General features: G+C 45.4%; 1 protein-coding gene across 8 annotated transcripts in view; it reads right to left on the reverse strand.

The window, feature by feature from the left end:
* Positions 1–3,377: 3,377 nt before the first annotated feature.
* The window catches only part of C10H6orf89 (chromosome 10 C6orf89 homolog), a 33,033-nt gene continuing 16,856 nt past the window's right edge, over positions 3,378–19,554 (reverse strand). For 7 of the 8 annotated variants that reach the window (XM_030759388.2, XM_022581775.2, XM_022581774.3 and 4 more), the window contains 5 exons: positions 16,356–16,510; positions 16,098–16,237; positions 14,806–14,935; positions 11,817–11,940; positions 3,378–8,931 (listed from right to left, as the gene is read on the reverse strand). In XM_030759388.2, the coding sequence (XP_030615248.1) occupies positions 8,837–8,931; positions 11,817–11,940; positions 14,806–14,935; positions 16,098–16,237; positions 16,356–16,510 (644 nt within the window). In that variant the 3' untranslated portion in view covers positions 3,378–8,836. The remainder of the gene's footprint in view (positions 8,932–11,816; positions 11,941–14,805; positions 14,936–16,097; positions 16,238–16,355; positions 16,511–19,554) is intronic. The other variant, XR_016394628.1, reaches the window with a different exon arrangement.

Here is a 19,554-nt window from a genome sequence, read left to right on the forward strand (position 1 = left end):
CATAGGTGAAAACCTAGGTGACTTTGGGTATGGGGATGACTTTTTGGATACAACACTAGAGGCATGATCCATGAAAGAAACAATTGATAGGATGGACTTCATTAAAATTTTGAATTTCTGCACTATGAAAGATAATGTCAAGAGAATGAGAAGACAAGCCACCAGTGGGAGAAAATATTTACGAAACATATGTTTGATCAAGGACTATTATCCAAAATATACATAGTCTTAAAACTCAACAATAAAAAACTGAACTACCTGATTACAAAATGGGCCAAGGCCTGAACAGACACCTCACTGAAGAAGATACACAGATGGCAAGTAAGCATATGAAAAGATGTTCAACATCGTATGTTATAGGGAATTGCAAATTAAAACAATGAGGTATCACTATACAACTATTAAACTGGCCAAAATCCAGAGCGCTGACAACACCTAATGCTGATGAGGATGAAGAGCACAGGCACTCATTCATTATCAGTGGAAATGCAAAATGGTACAGACGTTTTATAAGAGCTTGGCAGTTTCTTACAAAACTAAACATTACTCTTACCATACGATCCAGCAATTGTGCTTTTTGGGTATTACCCAAAGGACTTGAAAACTTATGTCCCTACAAAAAACTGCACATGGATGTTCATAGAAGCTTTACTCATAATTGCCAAAACTTGGAAGCAACCAAGTAGGTGAATGGATAAACTGTGGTACATTCAATGGAATATCATTCAGCACTAAAAAGAAATGAGCTTTCAAGCTATGAAAAGACATGGAGAAAACTCAAATGCATATTTCTAAGTGAAAGAAGCCAATCTGAAAAGGCTACATATTGTGTGATTGATGTCAACTATATGACACTCTGGAAAAGGCAGAACTATGGAGACAGTAAAAAGATCAGTGGTGGCCAGGGGTTAACAGGGGGGGAGGGTTGAAGTGGCAGAGCACAGAGTATTTTTTAGGGCAGTGAAACTATTCTATATATTATATTGTGTATGATACTATAATGATGGATACATGTCAGTATACATTTGTCCAAACCCACAGAACGTAGAACACCAAGTGTGACCCCTAATGCAAATGGACTATGGATTCTGGGTGATGATGTGCCAGTGTAGGTTCACTGACTGTGACAGATGTACCACTGTGGTGCAGGAAGTCAGTGGTGGGGAAGCTGTGTCTGTGTGGGACCGGGGGTATACAGGAACTCTCTGAACTTTTTGTTCAGTTTTGCTATGAACCTAAAACTGCTCTTAACACACACACACACACACACACACACACAAAACACACACATAGCCTGGATGCTTCCAGGAATTATGGATGGTCTAGTAGAGGTGGGACACAGGAGATGAGGAGGGGAGGCAAAGCCAAGAAGTGGAATGAGGCTGGAGGGGCCAGCCAGGACTTCTTGTCTTGTGGGTAAGGGAGAGCCATTGAGGAGTGCTGAGCACGGAAGTGAAGTGACACGTGCTTTAGAAAGATCACTGTGGCAGCTAAGTGGACGGTGAATTGGGATGGTAGGATGTGCGTGAGAAACAAATGAGGTGGGGGGTCGGGGGGGTGGGAGGGAGGTCCAAGAGGGAGGGGATATAGGTATATATACAGCTGATTCACTTCACTGTACAGCAGAAACTAACACAACATGGTAAAGCAATTATACTCCAATTAAAAAAAAACTGGAAAAAAAATAAAGTCATGAATTCACAGCCAAAAAAAAAAGAGAAACATATTAGGCAATTACTGGCAAAGCCTAGGAGTGAAACAGCAAGGTTCTAAACTGAGGCAGTAGCCAGGGGGTTGGACATGTGACAAGGAGGCAAACGCTCCAGAGCTTGGTCCTGACCAGAAGTAGAGGTGCTTTGGGAGACAGCTGATGGAGATGAGCTCCTGACACTTGGATTTACAGGACTAGAGCTCAAGTGAGAAGTGGGCTGGGCACGGAGGTTGCCCATGGGTGGAAGGTAAAGCACAGAGTTGAGATCTCTCCCAGGGAGAAAGAAAAGAGGAGAACCCAAGGGCAGACTGGTAGGGGAGACCAGTGTTTCAGAGACAGGCAGAAGATCCTACAGCGGAGACAAGCGGAAAGAGGAGGTTCAGGAGGGGAGTAGTGAGTTTCACAGAAGCCGAGGGAGGGAGGTGTTTTCCACAGGTCAGTGTCAAGGGCTACAGAGGGATTGAGAAAGAAGAGGACTGAAAACAGGCAACTCTGCCACCTTTTTACATGGAATCAAGCCTTACTTTTATTTATCTATCTATTTATTTATGTTGAAGTGCATTTTTCAAGCAGGTAAATGAATAGCACTGTGGAATGGGATAATTTTTGAAGAACCTACATGAGACTTGGAGCAAATGAGAAGGGATATACATTTTTTAAAAACAAGTATTTTAAAAATTAACTGCAGACTTCTTGACTTATAATCCGGATAATCATTTAACAGGATGTGATTTACCGACAACGGTTGAATTCATACCATGGAATATTAGCCATTAAAAAGAATGGATTAGAGAGCTATGCCAGCTGACTTGAAGAGAACTCTGTGGGGTATTGAGTAAGAAAAGCAAGAAACATCAAGCGCCTGTAATATGATCCCAATATTGGCAAAGCAATGACCAAAATCTTATGATTTCTGATTGTGATTAGAGAACAAGGAAGAAAGTGTGGAAAGATACATGGCAGGGTATGGCTGTGTATATATTACATTTACCTGACATGGGAAGGGGGAGGGATAAGGAGGAGGAGAGGGAGAAGGGTGCAGCAAGTAATAAAAGAAAACAGGACACTAAACACTATATAAGAAATGGCCATATTTATGCATTTATATAAAACTATGCATATATTAAAAAGAAATTATAAAAAAATGAACACACAAAAATGACTTAAATCAAATCTCGACTGAGTTGAGCGCTGAGTGGCCCTAATCTTGTGGCAGCGGGGGTGAGCCAGCAAGGGGGCCTGGCTGTCCTCCTGCAAGGACCAAGGACATTCACGGATGAAGTGACACTGTGAGGGCACCTGGGCCGTGTGCAGCCGTCTGGGAGAAGGAAAATGGCGTTGAGGGTCTCATTTGAATTTTGGGCAAAGTGCAAGAACAGGGGAGAGTATTAACAGGAGGACTGAGATTTGAGAACTCATGGAACAGGAGATCAGAAGTCATTGTGGGCAAAGGGTTAGAACAGGGATAACAGAAGAATCTGTGAACGCAGGCGAGTACAAAGCCGGGTGTAGGTGTTAGAAGGACCAAGGCCCATGTGGACAGGTAACCCGGAGGCCCACAGAAGAGCCTTGAGGCCTGCCTCACGAGTAGGATGTGGCTACAAGTCTCCGAGTTACGGGTGAAGAGAAAACTGGAAACCAAAGAATGACATCAAGTACAGGAAAGTTCTTATCAACCAACGTACACACTTTTAATTGCAAAAAGTAAAAATTTTTGTTACATAAAAGTTTAATTTACATACATTCTTTACAAGTTTGCAGGACATTAAGTTATGGTCAACATTCCACACTGAACACAGAGTAAGAGCTTAGACCATTTGGAGCACTCGTGGCGGGACAGGTGTCCCCCTTCCTCTGCTCACTGGGACCACCCAGGCCCACCACCCTGGTTCCCTGAAGACGAGCTGCAGCCGTCCTGGCTCCCGTCCCTGATGGCGGCGGGGAAGAGGCTGAGCACTGAGTTCCTGCTTCCCTTTGCCTCTCCAGTGTTCTCCCCCAGCCTAGGTGTCTGTTACTGACCTTTCCCCAGGAGGGAGGGGGAGGAAGAGACCACAGCCAGCACTTTTCTGAGGGTGAAACTATGGAAAGAAGTTTGGAGGGAAAGTCGCCTATGAGGCTGGGGCTTCTCTGGGAATGCCACAGGTCTGTCAGTTTCCGTCACCAATTTTCATAGGTTAAGTGCGAGTTTGTTCCTTGAAAGGCTGGAAGTGCTCTGAGGGGCTGAAGTTTGAAGGGTGGGACACTGCTGACCTCACCTACCCCACAGAGCTGTTGTTAGGAATAATGAGGACAATTATGCCTGGCACAAAGCAGATGTCCCGACACTCCAATTTCTGTCTGAAACTCTAAATTGGTTTCCCTCCTCAGCACAGGTGCTTGCAGCTGTGGCTCACTCTTGGATTGATATGGGCTGACTGACAGATTTCAGCTGCATGAAGACAGGAGGAATGGCCTGTGGGCAGCCCCACCATGTCTGGACAGTTCCAGGCCTCCACTTGCAGTTAACATTTCTTCTCTCTACTATTCTGAAGAGGGCTGGACATTTCACAGTCTCCAGAGAGGGAGAAATGACAGATTTATAGCTCTAATGCTTAAATTACGCAGGACAGGGAAACCAGACACTAGAGGACCTGGACCATAGACGAGCTGGCTGGAAGGTTTCTCACCAAGGCCAGCACTTAAAGCCACGTTGCGCCCAGTGGGTGGACTCGGATGTGGTGCACAAGGGAGACCGCCCGTCCATCTTCTCTGAGATGCTTTTGCAGAAGAAGCTGCTGGAGATATGGGGAGGCTGATGGCGACACAGCACGTTCCCAGAGCCTCCCATTTTTCATTTGTGACAGGGCTCTCTCCATAAGCGCCTGACCTTCATAGCCTCCTGGCTCAGATATGCGTCTGCTCTGGACCCAATATATGCAGGTCCAAACGTGGAGAGGCTCTCAAACCAAAATGCTATTTTAAAGCACATCTCTGGCACTCCCGTCCTTCAACCAATTTTAGTGGGTGAAAAAGTTTAAAAATTAAAGTTAATGAGTGTGGAACTTGTAACTCAGGAGAGTTTTTCTTCCATCGATAGGAGAACTCAGAAGCCTAAGAGATTCCTGTTTAATAATTGATTCTCAAAAGGTAGACAAGAGTGTCTTTCTCCTTGCAACCAGACTTCACTTTCCCCTACGACCTGGCCTTCTGCTGGACAAGGATTAGATGAGAAGCAAACATCTGCTTTGAGGTTTTGAATTTTCACTATGGAAGGCACTGGTTAATGAGCAAAATATCATCTAGATTGTATTAAAATGCTTGAGGCCATCACCTGCAGCTGAGGAACTATCTTGTTTTAAAATAATTGTTCCTACGCTGAGGTGTATGCTGGGTTTTGGAAGAAGGGAATAGAAAACCGAGAACTCAAAAACAAGTGATGTAAACTCCAAGGGGACCCACAACCGGAATTGGGCAGAGTCCTTCTTCTGGTCACACATCTGGAAACTTGTGGTGATGGGAAGATGGCTGGACATGGTTGTGTTCCAGCCACATTCACTCTTAAAAGAGCTTTCAGATGGGGAGGGAAAAAGTGAAAGGCTTTTTACAAAAGTCATCTGTTAGATTCTCTCCATTTCTGGCTAAAACAGTTTTGAAAACAAACCCTGAAGAGTTCCCGGCTTGCTGACCCTGCCCCTAGGTTCTCCTACCTGGCTGGGCACACCTGAGTCAATTAAACCCACAGCTTCATTCCTGGGCACCATACTTGCTGTAGCAGGAAAATAATGTGGAACCATTATTGGTGGAACCAGCCATCTACAGGACAGTCCTCAGCCCCAGGACTGTCCTGTTTCTTTACTTGTAAAATGAGGATCTAATACCTGCTTTACAGGACTGACAAAAGATCAGAGATCATGTATATCGAGACACTTTTTCTTAAAATTAATTAATTATTTTTTTGGTTGTGTTGGGTCTTCGTTGCTGCGCGCGGGCTGTCTCTAGTTGTAGCGAGCAGGGGCTACTTTTCTCTGTGGTGCATGGGCTTCTCACTGCGGTGGCTTCTCCTTGTTGCGGAGCACGGGCTATAGGCGCGCAGGCTCAGTAGTTGTGGCGCACGGGCTCAGTAGTTGTGGTGCATGGGCTTAGTTGCTCTGCGGCATGTGGAATCTTCCCAGACCAGGGCTTGAACCCATGTCCCCTGCATTGGCAGGTGGATTCTAAACCACTGTGCCACCAGGGAAGCCCCTTGAGACACTCAAGCTGGAATGGACTGGACAAATGTTACTATTTCTTTCTCTCAGAAAATGACCCCAAATTTGTCCACTTCATAGACGTTTTGTATTTTGCCGAAGAGGCAGATTCTGTTTTCATAAACCAGTTATTTCACTCTCTCCTTTCCTTGAAAAATTGAGAGTGGCGAGCGGGTAAGTTCTACCTCTCTTCATAAGCCAGAACAGGTGTAGAGTCTGTTCAACACCTGACTCCTGGGGACCTCAGGACACCTGGATGTAATACTTCAAACTGGTGCCAAAGCAGCCTTTCTCCCCTGAGAGCTGAATTCTGGGGACATGAGCCTCTGCTCTGGGAACTGACAAGAAAGGGAACCTAACCCATGCGCGGAGGTCACCGCCATGTGACCTCTTACTAAACAACTCAAATTCACGAGAGCAAGTCCCTCTGTTTAAAGCAAGCTCTGCGGTTTTGCTCTTACTGTGGTGGTAGAGATGGGGAGTTATGTGGTCCCACCAGCCCCCCGACCCTGTTTCCTCATCTTTATGACCTTTTTCCCACACCGGGAAACGTGGAGGGACTTTTGCTGCTTCAACGGAGGAGCTGAGAGCTAGGTGAGCAGGGGAGATCCTGCGGCACCCTCACACAAAGACTTGGATAACTAGAAAGGAATTGGCTGGCAACCCATTGATCATTGACTGGTCAGTGGTAGATTCTGCTTTTCAGAATTACCTTGAGAAAAAGGTGAATTACTTCTCAGTATCCAGTAATTAAAAGTGGAAAACCTCTTTGGAGAACTTCTCCCCTAACATAAATCTATATTCAATTCTGAACTGGACAGATTTTTAAATGATTTTAAAAAGTCTCTACTTATCTGCTGCCATACCATTCTTTGTTGAACTGTAGACAGCTCAGGGGACCTCCCAGAGGATGACTCAGAACACCAACACATACAACGGTTTTTCAGTTTTGAGCTGAGGAAGGTATTTTATGAACATTTAAGGTGTAAAGGGCTGGAGTAAAATGGGGAAGGAACACAGGGTAATTCATAAAAACAGAAATTTCCATCAACAAAACAGTTGCTTTGCTCCTAAGGAACCCTGTCTTTTGTTAACCCAGAGGACCTAATTTAAGAAAAACGCTGAGAGGCCTCTAAAGAACTTGTTTACGTATAAACCTTCCCCTTATGCAGTAGGGGTAAGGACACTGAAAAGGCTCGAAAAACTTGCACAAAGCTGGCCTCCAAATGATCTCTCTGATCTAAAACCTCTTAAATTGTAACTGCTTAGCAGCATGACTTTCATATGGACACAAAGTTTTGTTTTTCCTGTATCAATTCACACAAGGCCTGATTCTTTTAAGGAAAAATTCCCTCAGGTACAATTCATCCTAGTTTCACTCAAGACCGTGGAGGAGGCTCTGAGCTTTTCCACCCTGGACTCTGCGAACCCTCCACGTCCTTTACAAGCCCACACACAGGCCACTCAAGCACCTGACGATCCTCACTGCTGCTTGTGAGATGTGTAGAGAAAGAGGGCCTGGGGACAAGGTGCAGGGGTGCCTGCAAGGATGAAGAAGACCCCATAAGGAGTCACACCCACCCTCTTCCCTCACCACTGTCTGCCTCTGGTCTGTAACTCGACACAGACACCTCCAGTATCTGTTTGATTTCTGCAGTTCAGAACCAGGGCTGCAGTGTGGTTTGCTTTTTCTTCAACTTGGCAATGGCATTTTCAGAAGCCAGATTTTTAAGAGTCGATAAAGGAATAATAAAGGGAAAAAGGAAACAAGAAAAGAGTGTCCTTCTTTACACACTTAAGACACACTAAAAGCACTTGGGGAAAACAATGAGCATAGTGAATCATCCAATCAAAAGAACATGATTTTATAATTTCACAAAAAATAAAAACACCTCACCTTGGCTCCCAGTACAGAGAGAGAAATCATTTCAAGACAGAGGGTCACACAGTCGTACGCCCAGCTGGCCAAGACTCTGGGTCTGGAGTTCCTTCCCCAACCACATTACAACATCAGCTTGACACGTCTGTAAAACATCTTTCCTGCAGAAAGTTGGACCCTAAAGATCAAACCCGGGGAGGCACCCTCTCCCCCTCCGAAGACATTTGGTAAAAGCAACAGAGCTGACAAGAGCAGTGCTGCCTCAGCAGTAAAGGGCGCTGGCCCATCCAAGGGAGGGGGACCAGGAGCCCAACTTCTGAGAAGCCATCCAGATACGCAAGGGAGAAGCGGAGGGAGGGGAGAGGCATAAGAACTGATAGAATGGAGACAAGAATTACCATTTCAATTACAATCAGACTCTGACCTGGCATCGCTGATACTCCAAGAGCCATGGACACTGGGAAAGAAGTGCACTTCTTGAGTGCAGTTTGAGGTTATTTGATCCTTTTTCACCGGTTCTAGATTCCATTCTGCTTGGGAAACTGCAATGACTTCTTTAATCATCCATGGCTTTCCAAAAAAAGTACAGGGTGGTGTGACCAGGAAGAGAGGACAGGCAGGCCCACCTGGTAGAGGATGGCTCTAAAGTCAGGACCTGGTGACTGCCCTCTCGTGGCCGGGGAGCCAGCAGAGGGGATCATGTCATGCAAGTGAGGGAAGGTATCAACCGTGCTCCCTGCCTGAAGGGCAGCCTCAAGGCTTTGGTGCCAAAAGGCCTGGAAGAGGCCAGTCTCTCACAGATGGGTATTGGCAAGGTCCTGGCCAAGCAGCTGGGCTGGAAGAGTTGGGAGGGCTGGGCTCTGGCCTTTGCTTCCAGCACACAACTGGCTCACACACGCATGCACAGGGCAGGCAACTAAGCAACCAACCCCTGGAAAGTGGTTTCATCGTTTTTTGTTTTTATTTTCCCCCTTTCGATCCGGTCTTCAGCTCTCAAACCTGTTCCTTTAGTTCTGTTTCCTACAGTTCTGAGAGGGTGGTTCCATCACAAATGACCAAAGGCTGGACCCCTCTGGCTATAATGTAGACCTTCCAGTGGGTGGCGCCAGCATAGCCTTGAAGGGAGACACGAACAAGGAAAGCATGTGAATGTCAGGCCTACCCGCGGGCACGAGCAAGGCAGGTCCACCAGAGCTGCCCTCAGATTCACCTACAGACTCAGAGGCAATGCTTGCTCTGGAGGTCTTTTAGCTCTTCCTGGCATAAGTATCCCCAGTTATTATCAGTCCTCTCTGTAACCTGACAGCCAATGGGAGCCACTATGAACCAAAGTGCTTCATCACCAGCCCTCACCTGGGTAATTGTGAATCACCATTCAGCAGTTTTACAAAAGCAGGATGCTCTAGATAAGGCTGATATGGGACATCAATTCTCAGGTCTCATTTTTTCCAGCAAGAAGACAGAACGGGTTCTGAGGGGCGCCAGGACCCCCTATCCAATTCTCCTGAGGTTATACATAATATGGTCTCATTACAGAATTTCCAGATTAACCCAAACCAGTATTTCCTAAATTGTATTCTGCAGACAGTAGCATCCCATAAAATAGTCCAAGGAAAAAGGGTTCCCTGGTCAAGTAAGTTTGAAAAACACTGGATTTCTCCAAGGCTTCTCAGAGCCTTTTGTACACTAATGTATACTATGTTTCAACAAGACAGGCATTTCCCAAAGTCAATGACTCAAGAGCCCTATTTGCCAAAGGTCTTTCCAAGGGGCTCCTATTTGCCCCCTAGGGTCATGAGTGATCCGAAGAATCGATTAGGAAACACTGACCTATATCATTTGAGCAATACGAATAGGCTAGGAAGGTAAAGTTACACAATTTTAACACTTCAATAACTTCCTGATGGAAACATTTCTAGAGAATGATATATACCACCCATCTTTGAACTGACAGCACTGAACGGGATGTGCCCTCTACTTGGTGGCTCCAGAAAGGTTACTACGAGCCGTGACTGTACCATCATGGCAGGTGTGTGGGCTCACCAGCATCAACCTCTGATGCCTGACTGACACCCACGTCATTCTTGAAAACGCCGCCCGTCACAGGTTTTCTGGTGATCCCCTTCCCCTCCGCTTTCACAGGATAATGCTTATTTTGTCAAAAAACACAGAACCTGCTTGTCACAGTGCTATTCTTAAGGGTCTCTTAGGTGCATGAGCTGCCACCTGTCCTACAGCCACTAAATTAGTCCCCTCCACTGTCAGGGTCTGCTTTCTTGCCCTCATTTTTCACTGTGGCAGCTGCGGCCACTGCTTCTATTTCTGCCGCTGCTTCAAGTGTCCACTGTCCTCCTCCGCCCTCTCCACCTCCACTCTTCTCCTGACTTGCCCGCTTCCCCTTGCTCTGGTCGGTCTCCATTAGTTCTCGACGTTCCTGTCATGTGCTGGCCTTCATGGACGCTGCCGACCACAGGGCTCCTTCCCCTCTGGTCAGCAGTCTGCCGGTCACAGCACAACAAGCATCAGGCTCTGGATTTTAAGCTGTTCTGGACCAGCCGCAGCAGGCTTTGTGGCGCAAAGCTTCTTGGATCACTGCCACTCACCATCTTTTTTTCTTTTTCCCTAATTCTATAATTGGCATTCTGGATGCTTGTGGGAGCCGAAAACATGGAATTTGGATAACTAAAGTGTTTCTGTAGTTGTCTGAACTGTCAGGCGTTTGTAGAACATAAGGCAGAAACTTTTTCAAGCACAACTACACACTGCAAACCCAGAATGCCATACAGACTTGTGCAGCGTCACTCCACTAAAGGAAGATGGTTTTGGAATAATTTCCACATAAGAATCCTCTTTTCCGCAGTAAGTCTCAAGGGCCAGACCAGCTGTGCTCCATTATCGGTTAATGCTTAATTTGTGCATTATTTTTATTTTTTCATTTTTAAATGGAAATAAAAGTTACGTAACTTGGTTGGGTTAAAGTTTGGCAGTTCGCAGTCTGCATCCGACCTCCAAATGAGATGAGAGGTTTCTAGGGATTGGGATCTTCCGAATAGATAAAATTAAAAGAAATCAACTGGAAAACCAGTCTGGGCTCTGCCAGGAACTCCAGGGCTCCCCTAGGTTTTGTGAGGCAAGAAAAACAAGGAGGATGATGGTGATGCTTGCTGATTTATGTGCTTCTGCCAAGGAAATTCCACTGTCAAACTGACAGCTACTGACAGCAGTTGATTCAAGGCTGTTTCTTTGGAACGGATTTTTAGAATATCAGGTACAGAACAAGTCACATTGGGAAATCATGGAGCCAAGGGTGAGTGATGACTGTGAGGCTGTGACCTGGCTGTGGGACACACACGGAGGGTAGTATTTCCTTGGGTGGCTGCTGCCCTTACATACTGCCTGCATCATTTTATTAGCAAAATAGGCACAGAAAGGCTTTCCTCAAATCTGAACTGTACCTCCTCTGGCCTGACTCAGTGAAAGGAGTCACTTAACACTGATGCTTTGCCTAACTGATGGTGGGGCCTTGAGGTGGTCACCTCTCCTCTCTGGATCTCAATCTTCTTATCCGTAAAATAAAGGACCACTCTAAATACTCCCCATAATAATTCTTTCTAAATTGAAATCTCTAAAGCCAATGGAGGGAATTCCCTGGCAGTCCAGTGGTTAGGACTCCATGCTCTCACTGCTGAGGAACTGGGTTCGATCCCTGGTCGGGGAACTAAAATGCCACAAGCCACGTGGTGTGGCCAAAAAAATAAATAAATAAAGCCAATGGACACATACATTCTAAATGTGCATACAAGACATTTCTCTCTGCTACATTTTCTCATTACTTCTCATTACATCTAAGCATAAATATTGACCTTTTTAATAAAAGAAGGCTATTTTTGACTCTACTTAATGAATCTTTGTGAAGGCAATATTTAATTTTTAGAATGTTTTTTGAGTTAAAAAGTAAAAAGACCCTCCAGTGACCTTGCCCGCCGGAGGCTCCACCTACCAATATCCCCTGGCTCTAGTGGCATCGCCATGGACTGGCAATGTCTTCGGCACTGGAAGGGAGGGATGAGTTGCAACATGGCCTCGCCGCTGCCAATGGTAAACAGGTCATGCATCCTATGCATCTGGAGGAAAAGACATGGGGGAAGAAAAGGAAGGAAAGGAAAACAAAATAAAACCCCGGAGCATGGGACAGTAATACACAAAAACTCTTACACATATGGCTCTGAGCTTCCTCGCAGCCTAAGCAAAGGGGAAAACAGTACCAAGAACACAATTCACAGTTATGTCCAAAAGACAAAAACAAACTAGTTTCTCCTAAGTATGGCATCTCCTGGTACTGAGACCAGGGTAAGATTTCTTCTATGGTTTTTCCTAAAGAGACGTCGTGTAGTTTTGTGGGCACCATCCTCAATGACAGCCCTGTAGCAGAAATGGCACGAGCTTCATAATTCACAACTATTTCTAGCCACAGTTTCAAAGTAGGTCAAAGGCAAAGTACCTAATTGTATTTTAACAAAAGTCTAGCAGAGGCCAACATGTGGTGATCTAAATAGGCAATCTTCTGAGGGTCTGGTTTGACCCAGATAGATAGTTTGCATATCCTTCGGACAATGGTCCATGGAACATTATCACTTACTGTTAGGCTTTTGACAGCAGCAAGTTCAAGTTTATACTTTTTGGCAAGACTCAAGTGAGCAGATACATGTTGCTACTGATTAAAAACTAATGACAGTAAGATCAGCCTCTGATTCTGAAAGCTAAGGAGATAACAGGATATACACCTACACAGGTAACTACTGCACTGCTGAGGGCATAATACTGCTACCAACAGGCATTAAGTGCAACCTGCTGTGTACCAGGTAGAGCTGTGAACCCTGGGGTTGGGGAGGGGCAGGGAGTAGAGATAAAGGGAGAGGTTGGTCTTGCTCAGGCTTCTCTTCCTGTCTAGATGGTGAGAGAAAATCCTAGCGTCTCCCGTTCCCTCCCCTCTTCCCCCTCCTCCCAGCCCCTGCCCTCTAGGGAAGCTCTTTATATGCCCTTATAAAGCAGGGGTAAGAAGTCTGACTCCCTGGGCCACATCCTGGTTTTTCCTTCACCGCTTGGGTCCTCTAGAGCCTTGGGATGTGGCCCTATCTTCTCCTGCTTCCCAACCCTGGTCTCTTGGTTGCTCCCACAGGCCCTGGCCATGACTCTGTGTCCATGGAAACGCTAGCGCCATTTCAACTGCTGCTATAGTGACAGAAGGAGGACTAGTGTCTTGAGCTGGCCTGTGACTAACTGGTAGTAACACTGGCAGAAACCCTGACATATGCAGTCTTGAAAAAATCCCAGAAGACAAAAATAAGCGGATGTATCTCTGTTTCATATAGGCCTGAGAGGGGGTGGGACCATGTTCCTCCACATTCAGGATGAGGAGGAACTGACAACGGGATGGAGTGGGCCAGCCCTAGGCAACACCGTGGGGTGGGTAAAGTGGGCCTTGGAACCCCTCACCTCTTCCCCCAGGGCCTCTCAACAATCAGCCCCCACTGCTTATCTTCTATCCCAAGGCTGCCTCTTGGATTCTGGGCCCACAGACATGTGACTTTACCAGGGTCCAGGGCACAGGGATGTGGACCAAGGGCGGAGTAACAAGGCTGTGGAGGAAGGACAGCCTGGGCCAGGGTGGGGAACAGATGCTCTAAGAAATCAGACTCTCAGGATTTTTGCCTATTTGGGCCACTCCCCTTCCCAAAACATCCTTGAGAACTGCAACAAGATGACTCTGACAGTCTGTGTAACTGTGTATTTAACCCTTTGGCTGGGCTCCTTGGTGTCCCTGTTAAGCAGACTGGTGAAATTAACTTAAGGCTCAAGTGGGAAAACCCAAGATAAAGATCGAGGCCCTCACCCAGAATTATATCATAATTATGAAGATGAAATCATACTATGGCCCCGAGTTCTAGCCGAAAACAGCAGGATAAACTTCTTTAAAATCTGAGGCAACAGCCCAGCACCTCCACCCTACAGCTGGCAGACAGAAGTTCTTACTTCTAGATGGAATGATTGTTTTTAAAGGCTTTGAAATTCCTTTAACACGATTCAGCAAATTGGAGCCAAACAATAGTGTCAGGAGGTTAAAGACACAACCCAGAGTGGGTAGGGGTCACAGTTCAGCAAATTTAATTTTTTAATAAAGGAAAACTCATCCTTTTAATTATTCCAAACCAATCCAGGCTCAAAAACCTTCTTCAGGAATGAGACTCAAAAAAAGAGCAATTCAGAGAAAAGTAAACAGACACAAACACAGAACAGCTATGCCCAGTCCGCTGGCCCCAGAGACGGTAAATGTGGGCTCTGGGTACTTGGCCACGGACTGAGGTGAGAACCACTGCCACACACACTGGGCTGCCTGCCTCAGGCACAGGCTTGTCAGCCCTTTTGTTCCCAAACCTCTCCATGCTCCCAAGCTTTTTGCTTTCCCGGTTCTCTATCTGAAGTTTCTCATTTGTTTTTTTCTGGGGAAAGCCAACCTGGGAGTGGAGGGTGAGGAGAGACCTCTTATTAACTTGCTGTGTCCTTGGGCAAATGACAATCTCTCTGGGGCTCAGTTTCCTTCTCTATAAAATGAGTAAGCTGGACTATTCATTTACATACTATTCATTCATAGTCTGCCTGCTTTCTACTTGGAGGTAGGGAAGTCAGACTAACGGGATGCTCAGGACCCTTCAGTTTTTAGGATTTTACTTCCTTTAATATAGAAAAGTAACTTGCCCCCAGGTGTTAAGGGCAGGAAATACATCTGCAAGGTAACTAGACTTTCTGTAAGTGTGTCTTCAGTAAAAAAAGTCAGGTCTGTTGGCAAGCAGGAGGAGGAGAGAACTTTAGATTATGTGGCTGACCCCTCAATTCAACCCCTAAGTTGACACGCAGGGAAGGCTTTATGACATCAGCCCAGGTACCAAATGAGAAAAATTCTAGAGCCAAGTCCTCTCAAAATTTCCTACCTTACTCCCCACAGTAGGTTCTGGTTGAAGAAGGAAGCACTTTTTCAAGGAGGCTTCTTTTGGAAACGGCAGGTAGGTGAACACAGGAAAAAGCTCACGTAAAAGGTGTGATCTGTTCAGAGGTCTTCTCCTGTAAAATGTGTAAAAGAGAAAAATGTAGTTAAACTGGGCAAGCCAGCCTAACTCCGTGACTAACAGAGAGCTCGGCAAGGGTGGGAAAACTGTGGGCGGTGGGTGAAGAGGGAAAAATGTCAGGACAATATCTGAAGTATTAGGTCCATGAAGAACAGTCATGCCCAATCAATTAATAGTAAAATGTACACACACACACAAACTCTACTGCCATGATTTGTCTGTGTGGGTGGGGTGTTTATAAAATCCAGCTAAAACAACATATAGAGGGAGAAAAGAAACACTCCATTCATCCTCTTGGCAAAAAGACTGAAGTAACAGCAGACAGGGCAAGATAGAAGAAGGGAGGAGGAGGAAGCAAAAATCGTGAACCTTCTGAGGTGGAGCAGCATGAAGGGGGAAGCCTGTATCAGCTTGTAACACTGAGTATTTGATCATGTAAATAAACGACAAATTTAAAGAAAGGCAGAAGCACAGAAATCATCCGACAAAATGCCTGAAAAAGCAGTTTTAATTCTCTTTGGAATGGTTCTAGAAGTAAACTGGCCTTCCTTTTCTTCTAGAAAACAACTTTCACCTGAAGAAACAGACCATGTCTTCTATAGGACACAGCAAGGAACAAGGAGATAGACCTGGGTTTCAATTCTGGCTGGGTGACCTTAAGCAAGGTACTTAACCTGATTCCCACTTTTCTGATCTGAAAAATGACAGTGATAATTCCTACTTCCCAGAGCTATTATGAGCATCACCAACGAGTAACAGATACTCAGTACCAAGGCACACAGCCTGGCTGCCAAGAAATAACTTTCCCTTTTATTCTTTGTGCTCTCTCTGCAGTCCTCAATGCTCAGGGCCCACTCAGCATGAACACAAATGCTAAACACATACTTAGAAGTAAATTATGAGTCTATCAGGCAATCTCGGTGTCCACCACAGTGGTGCCCCTCTTGACACACCTCTTTGGACTCACCCACTTTCTCTCATCAAGTTTGCAACAGTGCACTCCTGAGTATCATTTGACTTGAAGAGTGTATTGTAAAGTGCTTGCACAGTGCTGGGCATAGCAGCGTCTTGGCAGTAATTATCCATAGTACGGTTCTGACATTTGGTCTGCCCCCTCTCTGCACACATGCACGCTGAGCGGCCCTTTCCACACTCACCATGGGTAAGGAAACGGGAACCACCGTTCAGGAAAGCAGCGCCACCACTTGGTGAAAAACCCTTCGGTGAAGCCTTCTGTAACCTCAGGGTACTGGCACAAAAAACGCTGAAGCCCCTCAGATGACAGGGGTTGTCCGGTCTTGGCAAGGCAGAAAACAAAAGTGCAACAAGACAACATGGAATTACTAATCACGAATGTCACAGCCTAGCCATGAAATGGGTAATCGATCAGTGGGAGAATCTGCCTTCTTGCTCACCTTGATCACCAGAGGATGGAGTCTCTCAAATTTCCTTGGGGTGTCTTCCAGGAGCATCACCTTGAGGGGTAATTTCTGGGCACAGCCGGTGCAGTTGGCAGGGATGGGGTCCGACTCATTCTGCTCACACTCATTGGTCCACCAGGGGTCAAAGTCTGAGAGAGGAAGGGATATGGAGAAAACAGATAGAGCTGGTAAATCTAGTCGCCATAGCAATGGAAGCAGAAAGACATAAGAATAATTTTAAAACCTAACAGTGATAAGCGCATGTGACCTCTGAAAAGGTACATATCAAATACATTAACCCCAGAGAAGGGAATAGAGAGAGGGCTTAGGGGCCAGAGGTGGAAAGGAGAGGTACTTTTCTCTGTATACTCTTCTAGGCTTTGTGGAAAATATTTTTTAACACATACAAGTATCTCCTAAGTCAAATCAACAACTGAAGTCGAACAGTTTGAGGAGCTATATTCAGAGACATGGGGTTGGAGATGCAGTTCTTCCACCATTTTCAAACCTGCAACCCATACGCCTGACCCGGCTACAGCACATGGGGGAGGGGCAGGCAGGAAGGGTGGTCCCATCGTCAGTGATGAGCCCCTCTGCATGCATGTCTTCTCTGACACCCTAGGCCCTGGGTTCACAAGTACAAGTGGAGGCCAGGACGGCTCTGGGAAGGAAAACTGAGAAAAGGGCACAGACAGTAGGGATGGAAAGGAGAGACAGGACTTTTCAGGGGCCCATCTTTGGAGTGGAGTGAACTGCATCTGCCCGTTAAGCACTCTGTCCGAGCTCAGGGTGGGTAGGGGCTACTAATCATGGTTTCTAGCCCCAAGGACTGCAGGTTGGTCAGAACTAGAAGAATGTCCCACCCAGACCCTGATGTGACAGCTTGCTGGCTCCCCACACCTTTCTCTGGTCCTTCTGTGAGGGGTTGGCTCTGTTTCTATGCAGCTCTTCTCAGTTTCTCTGTGTTCCTTCCCTCTGAGACTATTCTGTTCATATTATTATTACATTATTTCTTGTTTGCTTTCTGTTCCGTTCTGGGTTTCACCTCTGTTCTCTGAGATAGATGTTTCTTTCCTTTTTTTTTTTAAGATGAATTTTTCCCCAATATTTTATTATGAAAGATTTCCAGAATACAGTAAAGTTGAAAGAATTTTGCAGTAGATATCAGTATATCCACTACCTAGGTTCTACCATTAACATTTTACTATGCTAGTTTTATCATATATCTATCACTGCTACTTTATTGCTTACAGAAGGGATTTAGAGAGACAAGTAGTAGCTTTCTAACCAACAACTTCCTGTTCTAAGTCATACATAAAAGTTAAAGTATAGTAGACAGTACTGTATTGGTCAGAAAGAGTTGTAACTGTTCACATGTGTTTCAAACAAGTGGGGCTTTTCAAATACCTCAACTAACAAATCACCATCTCCCTTTAGTTCATTTAAATGTTCATATTTTTACTCATTTGATTAGTAGTAAAAGAACTGAGGTATTTAATGTTAAATTGCTTTATATTAAATCATTACATATAATTGAGTTTGTGATTGACTTTATTCACAACTAATCCTAAGGGACCAGATACAACGTAACCATATAGCACTTTAATTTTAGTATTTGAAGCATACATGCTAGGAGGCTAATGTAACATAGCAGGTCTTTTGAGTGGCCATTGTTGACTGCCCAGAATCCCAACATCTCAGTTTTCTTGAATCTGCTATAGTTAATAGAGAACATTTCATGTAAAAAAAATATGCTAGAGAATTGAGATAGATGTTTCTGATAAACTCTAATTTGAATCCAAAATGTTTCACCAGATGGTTTCTGATTAAAACCCAATGGAAACCCAATCAGGAGAGAGCCTACAACAAAAGACGACAGACAACCAAATGTGGCCGAAACCAAGTCAGCTCTTTAAACCAATAAACACATGTGGAAACCGACTCTTAACCACAAAACATTTTCTGTAGTCAGCAGAAGGCAGCAGTCATGCAGTATAAGAAATCCTCATCGGGGGGAGGGCTGTGTTTGTTCTCAGCATGTCTCCTGAGCATCCTCCATCTCCTGCAGACAGAACCTGTGTTTCCCTGAGGCAGCTGCCACCCACTCTTCTCATCCAGGGGACTGCGCACACCTTGGCACACACAGTGTTCACCATGAGCCTCCAGGGGCAGCAGAAAACCCTTTCATGGAACTTGTTTCAGTGGCACACTGAGGCTGCAGTATGCTTTTTTTTTCCAGTGGCATACTCAGGCTGCAATTAAACTTTTTTTTTTCCCTTCTGGAATATTTTCAAATGTTCCTTATTAGAGGTCAAATATGATGAATTCTTGCCAAAATACAAGAACTCTGGGTAATGGACATACAACGAGGCATAAATAATCGTAACAACATGTTACAATTATACAGCATTTCCATTTCCAAAGTACTTGTGAGGGAGGCGGTAGGAAGCGGAAAGAAAACTAACGTGCTCAGCGCCAAGCCCAATACGAGTCATTTCTGCAGGTAATATATCGTTTACTCTTTACCACATAATTACTGAGGAGGCACTGCTATTCTCATTTTACAGATGAGCAGACTGAGACTGAGAGGCAAGAGGAATTACCGAGGCACCTGGGTGCAGTGGGAAGAGCACAGGGGATGCGGTGGGGCGGGGATAAGAGGACAGAGGCTGCTGAGGAAGACTGTGATGAGGACTTCTAGGGCTTCCTTCTAGGAAGGTTATTCTGGATTGTGACTAGGGTGTCCTGGAAGAGAGAGGCTGGGAAGAGGAAGACCCGGTTGTACTTTGTTTTTGTCCTTTTTTGGGGGAGGGAGGGGTTGTACTGTGATGAGAGGTGAAATACGAGAGTCTTTTTTCTTTAAAAAAAAAATTTTTTTTTGGCCGCAATGTGCAGCATGTGGGATCTTAGTTCCCCAACCAGGGATTGAACCCACACGCCCCTGCACTGGAAGCACGGAGTCTTAACCACTGGACTGCCAGGGAAGTCCCTATAACGAGAGTCTTAACTGAGGTAGTGGGCTTGGGAAGAAAGGGGTGATTCCGGAGGCAGTGATAACACAATCTATGGCTCTAAGTAGCACTATGGAGAACGTCTGTGCAGGCTGAGATGGCACAAGAGCTCCTCATCTAAGGGAGACACTGGAGAGCTGCATATATTTATCATCACATTTTTCTGTAGTAATGTGTCATAT

The sequence above is a fragment of the Delphinapterus leucas genome, chromosome 10, assembly GCF_059928025.1.
Source record: "Delphinapterus leucas isolate spDelLeu-1000000601 "Yukka" chromosome 10, BTC_Dleu_Yukka2, whole genome shotgun sequence".
Classification (NCBI taxonomy): domain Eukaryota; kingdom Metazoa; phylum Chordata; class Mammalia; order Artiodactyla; family Monodontidae; genus Delphinapterus; species Delphinapterus leucas.